This window comes from Tenrec ecaudatus, chromosome 3, assembly GCF_050624435.1.
Source record: "Tenrec ecaudatus isolate mTenEca1 chromosome 3, mTenEca1.hap1, whole genome shotgun sequence".
In the NCBI taxonomy this organism is placed as follows: domain Eukaryota; kingdom Metazoa; phylum Chordata; class Mammalia; order Afrosoricida; family Tenrecidae; genus Tenrec; species Tenrec ecaudatus.
The window spans coordinates 195,944,722-195,963,231 of NC_134532.1; the positions used below are offsets into that span (position 1 = coordinate 195,944,722).

General features: G+C 42.0%; 1 protein-coding gene and 1 pseudogene across 2 annotated transcripts in view; one reads left to right on the top strand and one right to left on the bottom strand.

Moving 5' to 3' along the window:
* STIM2 (stromal interaction molecule 2) overlaps positions 1 to 18,510 on the bottom strand; it is a 166,555-nt gene that overhangs the window by 12,726 nt on the left and 135,319 nt on the right. The window contains exons 7-11 of one of the 2 annotated variants that reach the window (XM_075544457.1): positions 17,879 to 18,056; positions 11,924 to 12,091; positions 11,606 to 11,629; positions 11,046 to 11,146; positions 10,581 to 10,819 (exon numbers count right to left, since the gene is read on the bottom strand). In XM_075544457.1, the coding sequence (XP_075400572.1) occupies positions 10,581 to 10,819; positions 11,046 to 11,146; positions 11,606 to 11,629; positions 11,924 to 12,091; positions 17,879 to 18,056 (710 nt within the window). The remainder of the gene's footprint in view (positions 1 to 10,580; positions 10,820 to 11,045; positions 11,147 to 11,605; positions 11,630 to 11,923; positions 12,092 to 17,878; positions 18,057 to 18,510) is intronic. The other variant, XM_075544458.1, reaches the window with a different exon arrangement.
* Positions 9,365 to 9,685, top strand: LOC142443103 (DNA replication complex GINS protein PSF2 pseudogene; annotated as a pseudogene).

An 18,510-nucleotide genomic window follows, 5' to 3' on the forward strand; every position in this document is an offset into this window, starting at 1 on the left:
TTCAGTCTTTCTACTAAACTTAAGAACTTCATCTTCAACTGCCTACCGAGCAGTAGATTTAACACATTCTAAAATTGAACCCAATGCTTTCCTTCCCAAACCTAATCTTTTCTACCAGTATCTTGATTTATTTTCTACATTGCAGCCTGCCTCAGAAGTCTACGATGAGGGATTTTGACATTCATTTGCTTAAAAACTTTTAGCCCCCCAATACTCTTGAGAAGACCAAGAAGTCAAGTTCCTCAACACAGATTAGAATACCTACTTATTTAGCACCTACTTTGGAGTTAGTGTTCCAGTTTTTACTGGATGCCTAGCAATACTGTACCATCTCAGCTCCTCAGAAATACAACGCCCTTTCCCCCCTTGGGCCTCCTTCCTTACGTCTCCCTTGACCCCTCATTTCAGATCTTTGCTTACACGTCAGTTCCTTTTGGAGGATTCTCACATGCTCCAAGTTTGTTAAGAACTTCCCCCTTTGCACACATAGCACTAACACGGTGTGCAAGTGGGCTTCAAAGTATTTGTAGGAAAATTTCCCTATATTTCAATACCATTTCCCACAAAATGTTTGAAGTCGTCTATTTCTCAAGTTCCTAACTCTTCTCCATGTATTGTTCGTCTGTCCTCCACTTAACCTGAGCTCCAGGGAGATAATTACACTGCATCTTCCAAACTGCATCCCAATGCCTGCCACAGCGCCAAGCAGAAACAGGTGCTCATTAAGTGTTCACTAAGTGAACCAAGAAATGATTCAAAGAGAAATAACTCGATGGAATGGAAATAGAAAATATGAGATGAAATTAAGAGGAATATTTCAAAAATTTTGACTCACTCAGTACTTTTGAAGACTTCCCGCCCCCCTAAACCCAAAACACAAATTTTATTGTATGGAAATATGTATAATAGCCCAATTTACATTATTATTTATTCTGATTCCTATAGTAAAGAACTAGAAGAGCTCTTGACAATTTCTCCTTTGATGTTCTCACTTAACCAGCAAGAAGAAGAAAACCTCCTGGGAATATTACAAGGATGCAGCCAGTGCCCGGCTATACTCCAACTTCTAACATGCACTGTTGTTGGGAAGATGCAATGAGATGCACCCAGCTTCAGTGGAGACTGCAGCATGAGTGACGAGACAGTCTCAGAAGGACTAGACACTCCTTTCTTGGAAAGAAAAGGAAAACTGAGCATGACCCTTAAAAGTAGGGAGGTAAACACACAAAGAAGTTGTATGAGGAAAACAAAGAATGAGGAAAATGCTAAGCAATCCACAGAGTTAACACGATGATGAGAATCAGTAAATGAGTTGCATCTAAAGATTATTGGGAATTCTACCATCTTCCCTCAAAATTTTTTCTACATATGTTGCTATCTCTTATGCCTAGAAAAACGGTCAAATTCATCCCAGTGAAGTATGGTTGGTATGAAGGTTCTTCTTCCTGTGGAATTAATTTTTTAATGTGTTTTTGAGATTGCAATAAACTTTTCCTTAAAGAATTTGAATGTGTTTGATGATATGAATAGCTAAATGAGACATTAAGGTTTACTTTATAGAATTTTACTTCCAGGATAATTTTTCATTCTAGTACCACTAACTACCTAGAGAAGTACAGCAGTTTAATATGTTTATAAACTATATTTTGTGATGCACTTCCTATGTTAAAGGATAAAATTTGCAATGCAATGAAGCAACTTCCTACCACCAGCCATCAACTGGAGCAGGACAAAGACGAGTCTGCTCCCATAAGGGTCCCACCACAGCCATCAACTGGAGCAGGACAAAGACGAGTCTGCTCCCATAAGGGTCCCACCACAGCCATCAACTGGAGAAGGACAAAGACGAGTCTGCTCCCGTAAGGGTCCCCAGTCTCAGAAGCCCTGCTTAGCATTGATGGGAACTGGAACCAACCCAAAGACACAGGGTTGGGGCTTTTGTCTGTTGTTTGTTTATTGACCATCCATTTAAAATGATGTCATATTACACTTAACTTCAAATTCTTAACCTCCATATTATATTAATTCTCTGAGAGTAGACAATAATGTAATGGAAGAATAAGAAATGTACCCTAATTGTTTTATGATGCTATACCACCATGATACAAGAGTCAAATGAAGACGATATCGGAAAGAAAGAGCATTCCTAATCTACTCTATGATTAAAGATGTTAAAGCCCTGAATACAGTAATATAACAAGCATTCCAGTTTATTTTAAAAATAGTACATTGGGGTAAAACTGATGTTTAAAGGTATCTAGTTTAAAGCAATCTTGTTAAACTCACTTTTGTTTAACAGTCTAGTTAAGCAATTTTAAATTAAAGAAAAATAAAGAGAAAATAAATTATGCATAAAATATGGTAAAATGCCACACCCACTCGTTGATTTAAAACGAGAAAAAACATTCTTTGCAAATTGGGAATTAGACACGAATGTCCTTAATAAAGGTCTATTCCAAAACTAGAGAGCAGAATGAACTCCAGAGCATAAAAACAAACAAAACACCCCAGCCTTTCTTGGTGGACTCTTCCATTGTCGTGGTGATCCAAAGGTGAGCACGAGCAGAAAGGTCAGCGGCTCCAGCCCACCAGCACTCTGCGGAAGGAAGCTGTGGCAGCCTGCTTCCAGGACAGCAGCCCCATACGGGGAAGCCCTAATGCAGGCAGAGCTACTCTGCCTGAGGAGTTGGAATTCATCTCGATAGCTACACGGTTTGGGTTTTCTCTTTGCTATTGCTTGCAATCACCATGTCTATTTTACATTTTAATGTGGGTCTTAGCTGAAAGAGGAAAAGAAGGCACACGAGGACTAGAAAGGAAATACAAATTCATTACTACTGCCCACATAAATAATTCAACTCCTAATAAGAGAATTCAGTCTGGATACATGATCAATATATCAAAATCAATAGTATCTCATATTCATCAACAACAAGCAATTTAAATCATAATAATTTTTAAGGAAGAGTAGCATTTATAAAGTCCCTCTCAAAAATGGGAAAAGCTATATAAAGTACCTGCCTGTATAAAAAAGGACTTGACCAAAGGCATGTACAAAGGAAATGATATATTTTCTTCGTAAGATAAAAAAGACCTCAGTAAGTGAAATTCATGAACTTCAGCAAGCCTCAAATAGATCAACAACTTCAAAGAAATTAAAAGAGAAATCCTATGGAGCTTTTCATGGAATTTCATAAGCTGATGCTAAAATTCTTAAGAATAATTTGCTGTGAGCAGTGCTGGGGCAGCGATCCTGACTGGATCGAATGAGAAGGTGGGGAAAGATAATGATATAACTCACCTGTGAGGAACTGTGCCTAGGATTCCCTGAGCACCATCCTGCTGTGTGTGAAACAATCCCTCTGGGAAGCAGCAGGAGGAATCTCATTGCCAGCCAAGAGCCAGGAGTGGAGCCTGCCCTCTGGACCTGATCGCAGGTGACAGCTCTACCAACAGAGGAGCAGCAGCAGAACCAGGGGCCAGTGCGTGGGAAAGACCAGTGAACTCCTACCCCACAGAGCAGTTACAGCTGAGTGCTTTTGTGCAGGACCTGGCTTTAAGAGTGGGGTGTCTATGGTAGTTACAGAATTTCATATCAATTTGATAAATAAGTATAGGGGTGGAGTCTAGCCTCTCAATCAGGTCACAGCCTGATGGTGACTCCTTGTGAGCATGGCCCTCTCCTGAGGGCTCTGGGAACTTCCTCTTCCTCTCTGCTTCACCTTCCTGTTGAAGAGCCACAGCACTAAGATGCTTCCCCCAGCAGTGGAGTCACCAAGCTTGGGTGCAAAGGCCCTATGATGCTCTTGCATTCAGTATCATTGCATGTGCTGTGTGAGTCTGAAGAGGTATTTATGGGGCTAATATTGGACTTATAGACTTAGTATGGACTGGGCTGGGATGTTTTCTCAATATACAATTACTCTTTGATATAACGCTCTCTCTTACACCTACATGAGTGTCTCTGGATTTGGTTCTTTAGTCAACCCAGACGAACAACAGTGTCTCTAGAAAGGCAGTTGCGGGCTTGCTGACCTAGGAAGTGGAGCTGAGTGTCTTTGGGCTGAGGCTTACAGCAAAGTGCTATGCCCCTTTGGGCCTTTATTAGCAGACCTGAAAGAACTCTGTAACATGTCCTGAGAAACAACTATCCTGAGCATTTCTCACTGGCATTACAACTGGTTGACTTCCTTAAGAAACCCTTTCATCATGAATATTGTGAGTTCTGTATAGACATTGCAATGGGTATTGGAACCCAAAGGAGTAAAATAAAGAACATTAATGAAGACAACACAAGAACTCTGAACTGTGTAGTAAAGGAAGTTGTGGCCTCTCAAACAGCAATACTTAATATAAAGTTGCAGCAACTAAGTGGAGTGGAAGCACTAAACAAGATAGATGCACAGCCTGGAAACATTTGTGTATCGGGGAGAAGTGGCCCCACTAATCAGCAAAGACAAGGCAGGAACTGGGCTGTGGCAGCTGTTGATCCATACATCAAGATATACATATTTAGACTCCTACCTCATCCTATGTTTAAAACTAGTTTCCAGGAAGCAAAGCATAACTTAAAAATACTTGGGAGGGTAAGTAGAAAAACCTATCTCCTGAAAAAGACATAAAACTCATACATCAGATTGAAACATTTGTTGCTAAAAAGTTTTAAGCCTTTAAAAACAGAAACAAAACCTCACAATTAACTTATTGTATTAAAGAGAGAGAAGGCAAAGAGGAGAAGAAAATCTCTGTAACTCTATCATGACAGGAGCCAGCAACTCCCTTAGAAATCTGAACCCGGAGCCAGTGGATGGAAGGTACTCAACCTCACTGCTATCCGGGGCCGTTTTCCATCACGCTGGGAAAGGGGAGGGGCAGTGAAGAAGAGGAAGACTCTCAGAGAGATGCACTCAGGCCTAACAATCAGAGTGGGGACGTGTAGGCCAGGCCCTATTTCAGTCTGGTGCACACAGAGTCACTATGAATCGGAACCAACTCCACGGCACCTAACACCCCGACATGCACACAATTTCACACCGTTAGAGTTGCAAACCAAAAAAATTAGCTCATTCCAAGTGCTGGTGAGGATTCAAAAAGAGTAGGCACTTTTATAAATAGTAGGCATGTACACTAACAACCATTTGGAGGGCAACTTGGCAGCTAAAAAACGGCCTCCAAAGAACCCAGGCATCCACTTTCATGCGCCCCCGCAGAGAAACTCAAAGTTACGCAGGAGATCTAAATAAGAATGCACGTCATACCCGTCTTATTTATCAGAACCAAACAGTATCGAGGCCCTATTTCGATTGTCTCAAAGGGAGAATGGACAAGGAAACTTATTAATATACCATATATACTCAAGTACAAGCCAACTGACTATCAGCTGAGGCATCTAATTTTACCACAGAAACCGCCATTAAAAATATGCTGAAAAACTCGGCTTATACACGTGTATATATACAGTAATTCTTGTTAGTTGCTGGCAAGTCAATTCTGACTGGTGGAAACCCTTATGTGCAGAGTAGAACTGACTGCTCTGTAGGGTTTTTGTTTTTTATTTTTTTTAGAAATGTTTTACTTTTGTTGTTGCTCTGGTTGAGAATATAAATAGCAGTATATAACAATTAATTAATGATCAGTTTCTACATGTATGATTCAGTAACACTAAATTTGTTCTTCAAGTTGTACAACCACCGTCAGCCTCATTCTCCAGATGCCCCCCCCGCAGCCCGCTCCCATCCCACCTTAACATTGATGGCCAGGGGCTGGGGGGTTGTTCGAGGCTGTGACTTTTCAAAAGCATATCACTAGGCCTGTCTTCCAAGGTATCTACGGATGGGTTAGTGGGTCAGTCAGTCAATCTACCTACCTACCTATCTACAGAGGTTCTGCTGAGACATGAACTTTTGGGTGGGTTTATAGTGCCAGAATTTGGCTAGTAACTGAGCACATAACTGTGTCACAAAACAAACATTTGGCACATATTAAGCAATTAATGTGAATAAAATTAATTTAACATAAACATGGAAACTCCCATGCTCTTAGATGAAGATATTGGCAAAAGGGTTTTGTAGATTATACTTTTTTATTGCACATTTGTACAATCATTGCCCTCATCATTCTCAAAACATTTGTTCTCCACCTAAGACCCTGGCATCAGATCCTCATTTTTCCACTCCCACCCCACTCTCCCCTCTCTCATGAACCCTTGATAATTTATACATTATTATTTTGTCATATCTTTCCCTGACCAACGTCTTCCTTCACCCACTCTTCTGCTGTCCATCCCCCAGGGGGGAGGTCACATGTAGATCCTTAATTAAAAAGATTATACTTTTTATAACATGTAATTTTTAAAAAGACAACAGTATACATATTGCTTGTAAAGACATGTCTATGATAAAAATACAATATGCTTTGAAATGATACCCTGCACAGTTAGCTACATTTGTAATGGCTTATTACTTTTGGTAATTCTATACATTATGCTTGGTGCATCTACTAGAGCTTGTATGGTCCGTTTCGAGACAGTGCCGACTCATAGGATTCCCAAGGCTGTCCGTCTTTACAGGGACAGCCCGTCTCATAACCTGTGGTGTGCGAGCTTGTGGGTTTGAACTGCCAACTTTGAGGTTAGCAGCCCAAAGGGCAACCAGGGTCACTACCCCAATCTGAAGGGTTAAATAAATTGGTACTACATTCCCACTAGAAATTCCAACTCAAAGCCACCTCACACGACACAGTAGCAATGCCCCACAAAGTTTCTTAGGTTGCAGTCTGTACAAGAGGAGACTGCTGTCGCTCTCCCATGAAGAAGCCAGTGGGGCTGAAGTGCTGGCGTTTCACTAGCGGAATCGCTGAGTGCTTCACCACTTCACCATCTGGCTCCTTAAAGAAAAATATTTAATCAACGCTGGAAAAATAACTATCGGTCCTTCAATCCACAGAAAGAGCACACAGTAAGTCAAGGCAGACAGTATCACTCAGTCTCTTCCTGTGATCTGAACATGCCACATGCACACACTGTTATCAACTTAAGGTAGTGAAAGCTATAAACATTTTACAACCGCTTAGAAGTCAAGAAGCTTGTCTGACTGCCTGGAGTTACTCCTTTACCAGAAATTGCCTTTATAGGGGAAGATAAAAACAGAATGGGGCCACTAGAGGGAGACAGAGTTCCCTAATTCTTTAACAGTAGGTGTTAGTTCCCAGGGACACAACTGCTCCGAGCACACTCAAGTTCAAATCCTCAGACTTTCTTATAGCTCCTATTCAAACTGCTCTACACAGCCCAATCATCTATGGCTTTGGCCACTGATGTTCCACATTTGAAACAGAAATGCTCTTCTAATGGACAAATGAGTATCTTCCTTACTGCCAGGGAGTCAATTCTGACTCAAAGCAACCCTGTAGGGCTGAGGAGAAAGTCTCATCGTCCTCCTTTGAACCATCTGGTGGTATCGAACTGCTAACTTTGCAGTTAGCAGTTCAATGTATCACCCACTATGTCACCAGAGTATGTGTGTGTGTGTATATATATATATATATATATCTTACCCCCAAAAAATGGCATATGATTATCCGACCCACCCAAAAGTGGTTTTCACAAAACGCAAACAAAAAGGGGTGTGTGTGACTAATTTAATGAATGCATCCACATGCATGATTTTAATATGGTATTGTTGTGGAGTCTAATAAAGAACTTCCCTTTTAAAAGTTAAGGTTTTCCAACAAGGGCATGTATTTATGAATCAGGGTTTCATTTGGGAAGCCTAAGGGAGGTAGTTCAAATAAGCACCAGTGGACAAGAGTCAAATCGCAGTGTAACTCCACTTCTGCCCACAACTTCACAACCGGGAGAGCCTTTCAGTTTGGGGCGCGTGGAATGAGCGTGGTCACGTACTTCTGCGAGGACAAGCGCTGTCTGCGAGTCCCTCCTCTCCTGAGAGTTTCGTGCTTCCTCAATCTGCTTGTCTTCTATTTTTGCCATTCAACCACATATCTTAACCACACACCTACCTGAACACAAACAGATGACCAGGGACTGGGAAATTCGTTTGCAAGCTATAGGTTTCAGTTCATAAAATTGTTTTTTAAATTAATACTCTTTGAGTCAGAATTGACTTAATGGCAGTGAATTGGAGAAATTGCTATTTCAGAAAGGCTATTAACAATTATACACTACCCCCCAGAAAAAGTTAAACTGGCAAAAGCTCACACATCAGGCTTTGAATTACCTCAAAAATTAAAATTTCCATGGAAGTTTCTAACCAACCAATGCCTAATCTCGACTCTTAAGACTCTTGTTCTGTCTACATTGTCTCAAAAAGAATGGAAATTGTCTCCTTCAGAATAGGGAAATTAATCATACAATAATATGGATAGCGAGGTCATCAAAGTTTTTTCCTATAAGATAGACCTCACTTGAAATTCAAAATCTCTTTAAGCTTTGCAAAAAGTCAACACTGAAACAGATTTTCTACTAAAACTCAATTCTGAGCAGCATACATACTTTCAAAACATAGCATAACAAAACTATATAATGAAAATTATACATGAAAAACCATGGTTGGGAGGAATAACAAAAAAAAAATGTTTTTCTAAACATAAACACACCGAAAGTTGGTTGAATGGTGAACGATCTAGTCTTCCTATCAATGGACTTATTGAAGAGGGGGCAGGACTGCACAACTTTCATTCTACTGAACACAGGAGTGCCAAGCTGGATTTGACTCAATGGCAAGTAACAAGACATGTTCTCTCTATCTAAATACTCACTGCCGTCAAGTCAGTTCTGACTCAGAGCGACCGTCGATGGACAGGGTGGAACTGCCCCTGTGCGTTTCCAAGGCTGCAACTCTTTACGGGGTAGAAAGCCTCATCTTTCTCCTATGGAGCTGCTGGTGGTTTGGAACTGCTGACCTTGTGGTTAGAATCCCAATGCATACTTACTATGCTACCAGAGCATGCGTGTTCTCTCTTTCAGCCAAAACCAAACTTACTGCCACCGAGTCGAAGTTGACTCATAGTAGTGACCCTATAGGACAGGGTGGAACTGCCCGTGTGGGTTTCTGAGACTCTAACTCTTGACGAGTGTAAGAAGCCCAGACTTTCTCCTGAGAATGGGGCCAGTGGGACCTTGTGGTTTGTAGCCACTATACCACCAGGGCTCCTTCCTCTATGTATTTACATATAGAGTTATAGCTATATACACATATACAATATTATATCTTATGGTGACTCAGGACAATCTCCTATGTGCAGAGTATTACTGGGTTTTCAAAACTGTGGCGTTGGCCATGGCACCTCCTCTAGGACCCTGAGAGGCACGGCTGAGGTGCTGAGCCTGGGCTGCTCTGCACCGGCTATGGATGTGGCCGAGGCGGAGTGTCTGGCAGAGAAGGAGCTGGTGACCATTATCCCTAACTTCATTGCGGATAAGATCTACCTCAGGGGGGACCTGGGACCCTTCAACCCCGGGCTTCCAGTGTGAGTGCCACTCTGGCTGGCGGTGAACCTGAAGCAGGGGCAAAAGTGTCGGCTGCACATGCCAGAGTAGATGGATGTAGAGAAGTTGGAGGAGATGAGGAACCATGAACAGAAGGAAGAAACTTTTACCCCCATGCCCAGCCCGCACTACATGGAGCTCAGCCAGCTGCTGTTGAACCGCTGCCGACAACATTCCTGACCCTGCTGGAGATCAGCAACAGCGGTGCCTTCCTTAAGCAGGCCCTTAGCCGTACGTACAGGTACGCTCAGGCCTCCAGTCCCAGGTGAGGCACCAGTCCCAGGTGCCCCCGGCTGGCACCAGTCCCAGGACTTCTAGAGCCAGGCCCATGAGGCAAGGCTGCTGGGAGAGTGCCTCCAGAAATGAGAGGTACTCCTGGTTCTGAACATATGGAAAATGCTAACAAAGCGAGCCGTGGGGGCGACACCATCAGAGTCATTGGTTTGTCCTGCAAAGGTGGCTCCCTGAGCAGTCCCTGGGTCCGCATCTCTCTAGGGCCGGCCTCTCTCTTAAGGGGCTGCTACAGACTGTCACCGTGCATGCTGTGCTTCCTGGAAAGTGCAGGGAGTGGATATGGCTTGGACTTGACTCCCTGTGTTCTGGACAGGCTCTTGGCTGCCCTTGGCATTGAGCAGGATGCTCCCCAGAGGGCCTGCGGGCAGGGCCTTCAGAGCCAACTTGGAGAAGCGAAGCACCCCCAGACAATAAATGCGTAGACCAAAAAAACCCAAAAACACGGTGGCGTTTCAGAAGCACATCAATGGGCCTTATCTTCTGAGGTGCCTCTGGGTGGGTTTGAACTTCCAACCTTTAGGCTAGTAGTTGAGCACTTGATGAACTGTTTGTGCCACACGACTAACCACATGTCTACATACAAAAATCACACTAATCACATGTCTACATGCAAAAATGTTAATAGTGAGCAATAACATTTAAAATATAGTAATAAAAAGGAGAATGAAAGGGAAACAAAATTTTTACCATAGACTTCAAAATAAATGATTCATTAAAGGTCATTGTAGCAAGTTACTTAAATGATGTACCACATCTCTGCACGTGGGACTCAACAACTTACCAGGAAACTGTGACACGATAGGGGGTGTGTCTTCGTCTAAGTCATCGACTCCCCCAGCAATTGGGTAGGGTGGAATGGAGACTCTGGGCATCACCACCCAGCTATGATCAGAATAGAGGGACGAGGTCAGGCTGGGGAGCCCCGAGTTATGGGCTATCTGAAAGCCACAGATCTTTTCAATCTGCTGCCAGCGAAAAAGTCGTTCTCGTAAACAGGTTGTCAATTCAGACAGCGCTTTCCTGGAAAAGTCAGTAAAAGAGTTACTTGTTGCAGCAGGGGCTGTTTACTGTGGCCCAGAAATAAAAACAGCGCTGTGTACTCACTAATTTCAACAAGACATGACCCAGTCTGAAGCAGAATTCAAACATATTTTTACAAGCTCAAATGGCAGGTTAATATACCAAGGGTCTATAATCTGCTCATTTCCACGCAATTATGGACAGACAGCAAAAGCAGCACTCGTACTTTGCTTCCAGGATTTTGTGGTCCACCTCGTCGAGGGAGGAGCTGTGTGCGACGTGCAGCGTCCCAAAGACGGTGCTTCTCTTCTTTTTAATCTTCTCCGCCTAGAAGGCAAGCGGAGACAGCTCGTCCACAGGCTCGGTTTGAAACATGCCCACTCACACGCACGCACACACATACATACATACTCACAAATGAGGGTTTATTTTGTGTGGAATGTATTAATAAACATAAAACCAGTGGAGAATCATTAGCCAAGATACAACCCTGCTTATCCACGAAGAAAGCGTATGCAGTAAGAGTGGAAGCATGCTTTCCGAGGCAATCAGTGGAACTGAAAACTCTGGTGGAGAACTTTCCTCTAGCTGCATGTCTGAGAAGGCCCGGAGTCGTCATGAAACCACAGAAGAACATGAACTACACATCCTACGGCAATGGAGGTGTTAGTGGCATGGACAGAGCTGGTTTCTTTTTGCTAGGAATCAGATGAATACTTAATCTCATTTCACACCATTTAAGAAGACATTATTAAATTCAGGCATTAATTTCTAGTAACTACTAACCTGAATCAGATACGAAGCGGCAACCTGGAGGAGAAAAGCTTCGTATAAAACATTCATAATCATGATAATCGCCCTGGTTTTTTTAAAATGACACTAGGGTCATTTTGAAAGTATAAGCTTCTTTAAATAAAGTCATTTTTACTTCATGGCCCATGACTACAGGGTCAATGTATACAATACCAAAAAGGGAAAATAATGTGTAAGCATTAAAAAATATATCTATTTCAGATCTTTGTATCCTACTTGGTTAATCTCACTAGAAGGCAGCCTAAGAAACAAACTTAGCGATTTTCAAAACATTACAGGGGAAAGAAGTACCTCATCCTTAGCAATAGCTAACTGCATTTCTGCATTCTGCCTTTTAATATTGTAGTACTGTACTTCGACTTCATGGGTCAACTGAAGCCACTTCTGAAGTGCATCGGGAACAGACCAGCTGCTTCGGAGTTCAAATTCTTTCTCAGCTTTTTTCAGAGCCATGCGAACCTGAAAGTTACACCCAAAAAAGGGAGGAAGACACCATTTTTTAAATACCAAAATTAAAAGAAAGGGTTATTTTAACTACGCTCTTTTAAGAAAAAAGGCAATTCTAACCGTGCCCTTTGTAAATATCTCTTAAATTATGAGGTTAAAATGCAATACACATTTCTAACAGTGAAAGCAGAGCTTTGGTTTTCAGTGCATCTTAAATTCCTGAAGCCATGCTATGGCTTTTCCGTGTATTTAAGTTGAAGCATTTAGTTATTATGTTTTATAATTGCCAAGTGCACTGAGACACATAAATCTAGGGCACATATAACCTAAACCAGATCACACTTTTCCCAAAATCAAAGGATTGATGGAGTAGGTAAAAAGTGTCAGAAGTAGAATGGGTAATAATTCCACCATCTCTCTCTAGTCCTAATATTCCCAGAACTGATCACAACTCTGTACCTAGACACCCTGAATTTTTCCTAGATAATTTTATCTTTGTTTCATTTTACATTAAACCTTCTTTTAATCCAGTTACTTCTGATACAAAGAAATCTGCTGCTAAGGTAGGCTTCACCACTTCTTCTATTTCAGTCACTAATCTACCAGAGACCATATAGTAAAAGCACTTGCAGGCCATGTATAAATGTCAAGAAAACATATCCTGGTTGAGTGTCTACTTGATTTTAACCATCAGTGTAAGGATGTCACAGTATTTCTTTCAGCTGCCCTCCACCAAGACTAAAAATAAATAAATAAATAAATGCATAGTGTGTTCGGTTGGCATTAAGTGTTAAGAAAAGCTTTTAAAAAATGACAGAAGGAAATGAGAACCCATTCTAAGAATGAGCCCATTGAAAACGAGCAAGACCTCACACTGAAGGTGGGGATGGGATGGAACTTCTGGATGCTCCACACCGCCAGACAAAGTGATGAGTGAGTGAACTCCAGAGGTATGGTGCTTCTGGTGATGATTGTTAGAAGCTGCTGAGTTGATTCTGACTCATAGCAACCCTGTGTATAGCAGAGGGCCTGAGCCAGCCTCACAGCTTTGTCATGAGTCCATTGTTGCAGCCACTATATCAATCCATCTTGTCCGGGGTCTTCCTGTTTTCCATTGTTCTGCTTTACCAAGCATGATGTCCTTCTGCAGGGACTGGTCTTTCCTGATAACATGTCCAAAGTGTATCAGGCAAAGTCTCACCATGCTCGCTTCTAAGGAGTATTCTGGCTATACTTTTTTCAAGACAGAATTATTCTTCTGCAGCCCATGGTGTTTTTAATATTCATCACCAGTACCAGAATTCAAATGCATCATTGGCCAGCGTTGACATGCAAATGAAGTAACTGGAGCTATCACAGCTTGGGTCAGGTGCACCTTCGTCTCCAAGTGACATGGTGCTTCTAGAGAACCAGGATTTCAAAGGAAGTCCTCGCAGCTTAGGAAGGTCAACAGAACTCGAGTCCTAAGCTGAACTACAGAGGAATGTTTGCTCTGAACAAATCCAACATATTTAAATAAACTGGCTTTTATTTAATAATAAAACTAACGAGATCAAATAGACACCAACTTTTGATGAAGTAATAATATGGCTGTCGGATATTGTAAAAAAATATGAGTTATATAAAAAATACTTTATAAAAACTCAAAAATTTTAAAAAATACATCCAAAAAGGAACATTATATATACTGTTTAAAAGAGAGATAATAATTAAGTGTAAGACAGACCTCGTTCACTGAAAACCAATCCGAGGTCACATTTGTCTGACACGATTCATTATGCAACATGCTGAGGACAATCCTGTACGCTAAGACCGGTGGGCAAGCTATGGGGCAGCCCTGCTAATCTGTCAGGAAGAGAGCCTCTGCGCCAGCTCCTATGAGCTGCAGCTCTGTACACCAGCACCGTGAGGAAGGGAGTAGGGCCCTTTTCATGCAAAGTGTTAAAGCCAGCGTTTTGGTACAGTTTACATTTTCAAGGAAGTATACAGAGAGCCGGAAAAGATTTTACTCATTTTTTTCTCTTTAATTAGAAGAATTTCCTTCATGTTATCACCATAAAATAATTTCCCTTTAAAAAACTGCTTAGATACAAATCTATGCATTGCACATTTAAATAAGTGGAAGCATAACAATGTTTAAACTGACTGTTAAGTATTTCTCAAAATTTTGAATATCCCACCTTCCAAAAGTGACCATTACCTCAAATATTTTCTGTATGATTCATCAGTTTATCATTCAACCTAAATTCCAGCCCATAGTCTGAAATACACTGTTATGTATAAGAAAATAAGCACAGTGAAAAAAACTTAAAAATTCTGTAAACACTAAATTTCTATCGTATTATCGCAATAGTACTTTATGTAATTTGAGGGTTTTGTTTTAAAATGAACATGAATTTTGTGATATGTACATTCTGTGTCAATAAAACTGTTAACATTAAATGTTAAAAAAAAATTTAAGTCATAACCTCTGGTCTGTTAGAACAGGGAAGATCTGAAGAAGTATGTCAAGTTGTTCAACAAAATGAAGAGAGATGATCATTTGTAAGTTCTTCCTTTAGAGATAAAGGGGTGGGAAATGCTTGACTTTTTAATAAACATGAAAGATTCCTCTGTGTATGTGAACAATACATAAAACATGATGCCACAGTCAAAATATCTAGAATCCAGTGTAATAACCGATGTAATTTTTCCATTGCTATTAACCACCAGACCCCTTTCTCTCCCATCTTTGGTGACCAGTAACAAATGCTGATCTCTATACATTTGGTTTTTCTTTTCTCTGCATGTAAGTGAGCTCATAAAATATCTGACCTTTTTGTCATCAACTTATGTCACAATGATGTTTTCAGGCTCCACAGACTGTAGCACACATACATCAAGATTCCATTTCAATGAACCACATGCTTTTTATTCATTCATCTGTTGATCAGCATGTATGATTTTGTCTATTTATCAAGAGCGCTGCAGTGAACACAAAAGTAGCTCTAGGGGTTCCTGGACTGAACACTGAACTGAAACTTTAAAGTCAGCAGTTCAAACCCACTAGTCATTCTGCATGAAGAAAGATTAGGCTGGCTATTTCTGTAAAGATTTAAAGGCTCAGAAACCCAAAGGGTCAAGTTCTACTCTGTCCTACAGGTGCCACGTGAGTCAGCATCTACTTGATAGCACTGAGTTTGGTTTTACTTGGATTAGCGTGTACAATGGAGTGTGCACTTCGTTCTGACTCTGCTTCCCAGCCTTTGGGCATCTGCATGAGAGTGGGACTGCTGGGTCATGTGGTAGCTGTATTTGTTTTTGAAGTGCTGCCACACAGCTCTGCATTCCATAAGCAGACGATAATGGTTTCATTTCCCCACATCCTCACCAACATGTTTTTAGTTTTTGTTTTTTTTTATCTTCACCACCTTGGCAAGAATGTAATTGTTATTGGTGGTTTTGATCTGCATCTCTCTGATGGCTGAGGACACTGAGCCTCAGGTGTTTGGTGGCCATTTGAATGTCCTATCTGGTGAAATGTCTACTCAAGCCCTGGTTCTTTTCAAGAGTGGGCTGTCTTTGTGTTATGTTGTTCCAATGTTACATACATCTAGTTTAATTAGATACTTTTGGATACATTGTTTCCAAAAACATTCCTCCAGTCTGCAGCTAGGCTTTTCTTTTTGGGGTAAAGTCTTCTGATAAACAAAAACTTAAAATTTTGGAAGTCCCATTTACTTGTTTTGCCTTTGGCTGCCTGTGCTTTTGTATTGTACTAGAGAACCTGGTATTGTAAGCTAGAGCAGATGAGCAGTGTCTTTGCTTGCTTGTCTACGGATTTTATGATTTTAGCTTACACATTTAAATCTTTACTCCATTTGGAGTTTGTGTGTATGGTGAGAGCAAGGATCCTGTTTCATTTTCCCACACATGGAAATTCAATTTTCCTACCACCACTTATTCAAACAACTCTCTTTCTCCATCAAGTAGACTTCTCACCTTTGTAAAAAATCAGTTGAAAACTGTTTCTTATTAATATCATCATGTTGGGGAGATTTCTTTCTGAAGCACATCACCCTCCTCAAAGCAGGCCTGACTGACTCCGGGCCTCATTAGGACCATTAGGAGTATGAGGTTTGTGCTGTGACATGATACTGTGGTACCCCGCGGGTCTCTCTCCTGAGGTGTGCCAGGCCTCGAAAGCTCCAGCTTGAGATTAGTGTTTGTGGGTCCTGAGTCCTGCTCAAGACGTGCCTTCTTCTTACTGTGTGCCAGCTGTGTGTAAAATACTGTCATCAGTGTTTCTCCATAGAAGAATTTCTGATTTACTTTCTCTTGGCTACAAAGTTTAGAAAAATATCTTTTAGGTACTGAGAACAAACAAAAAGCTAGAGGTCTTGGTGGAAAGAGCAGGGAGCTCCCCCCACCCCGAGTACAGGGTGGAAGGTCTAAGTTTGGGAGGGTTTAGTTTGGGCTGAGCCTCTTCTTATTAACTCCCTGGTTCCTGACTACAGTCTCACAGTACAGGAAGTTTGCCAGGTAAATGAGCTCAAGGCCTGAAGAATATGCCCAAGAAGCCAATAAAACGAACACACAATTTACAAGAGAGAAGGGCCAAAACAAGATGACTGGGGACAGGGATGAAACCAGTTAGCAGAAGAGATGGCCAAACTCATTCAATCAGAAAAATCCCCCCCCCTGGAGGAGCCAATTTAGCCCACTGCATATTTTCCCATGAATTGAACCTGAAACTTACTCATGCCATTAACACATGACACTGGAGAAGGCAGCAGCAGAGAGAGCAAAGTGGGAAACATATGCCCTAGTGTTTAGCCTCTGCTACAATATTGAGTACTGTTCCAATGTTGAGCAAGTTTTCTAAATCCTCATTTTCGCCCTCAATCTCTTTATCGGTACAGGAAGGGCCAGAAGCAAGAGGAAACGAGGGAATGAAAGTAGTGGTGGATGCTCTCTGAAGACGGCTCTGAAGGAAGGAGCCATGAGCCAACCGAAGTGGGTGGCCTCTATCGACGGGAACCAGCAAGGAAGCAGACTCCCTGAAAGCATCCAAAGAGGAGCATGGCTTGGACCCCACGTTAGCCTCTTGAGCCCCAGAGCTGGCAGATCAGTCTGTAATCTAAATTCCTCCAGATCTCCCCTTCTCCAAAGGACTCAGCAGTGCCTGAAAACTACATTCACTCTCCAGTAACTGAATGGAAGAAGCAGTTGTGCAGAAGGTCACCTTTTAGCTGTGTTTCTAGTAGCTTATGTTCTACATCAACTAATAGGGTTCAAATGGAAGGTCAGTAGACATCCTTTACCTTTGCAGAGAATTTCAACATTAGATACACTTTGTTTTACTAGGTTCCAGCTAGAGACACAGGCATAACACAGATAACAAGCGAAACCCCTTAAAGTTGCTCAAAATGACCACCAGAAGATTCAAAGCGGGAATGAGAATGATGCATACCTTCCTGTGTAATGAAAATTCTGTTCTTTTATCACATCAACATCGTGTGATCAAAGTTAATGGTGTGAAGGAGCCCTGGTGGGAGAGGGGCAGCCGTTGGAACCACCAGTCACTCCGGGAGAGAAAGACGGGGCTTTCTACTCCTGTGAAGAGTTACCATCTCGGAAACGCACAGGGTGGCTAGCGTGGACTCCCTGGCAGTGAGAGCACTGTGGGGACACATGACTGCTCCTAACTAAGGAACTCTGTGATGGAACTGGATGCGCAAGACCGGACAGATACGGACAGGCTGCTCTCAGAGTGACAGCACGAGTCCCCAAGAGGAACGTGTTAGGAGACCCGAGTACCTGTTCCAGCTCCTGCTCTGCATACTGGCGTCTACTCAGCTCGCACTCAGCCCCTTCCCTCAGCTCTCGCAGCCGACAGGCCTCCTCCTTCGCGTAATTGATTTCATCCATCATCTTGCGCTCCAGATTTTGCTTCTCTACGGCGACATTTCGGTTTTCTTCCTGGGCCTTTTCAAGCCTTACAGAGCAGTAAAAACAAACATCCCTCACAAAGGTTTCCAAACATTGTTATCTCACCCAATGAAAACGTATCCAGCAATCACATGCAGACCACCATCAGAATTCACAGCTTTGTTATCAACTGTGACTCTGGAGGAGAACCGCACCAGGCGGCCCACAACACAGCACCGGGGTGACCAGGGGCTGAACACACTGGGCACCTACAGACACACTCTTCAGCCAAGAGCCTTGTGTGACATTTCGTACTGACTCAAATCAAGCTGAGAAAGAAAAGCTAACTACTCACATCATTCCACCGGTACGCAATCATTTCTACTGGCCCTCTTTCTACCCGACTCTATTCCCAAATGTACATATTCATAATAAATCTGCAATCACAATACAGTGGTACTCTTACTGAAATGGGCAAACATTCTGCAGGTGTACTCCCCACAAAGAAACGCATCTGCACA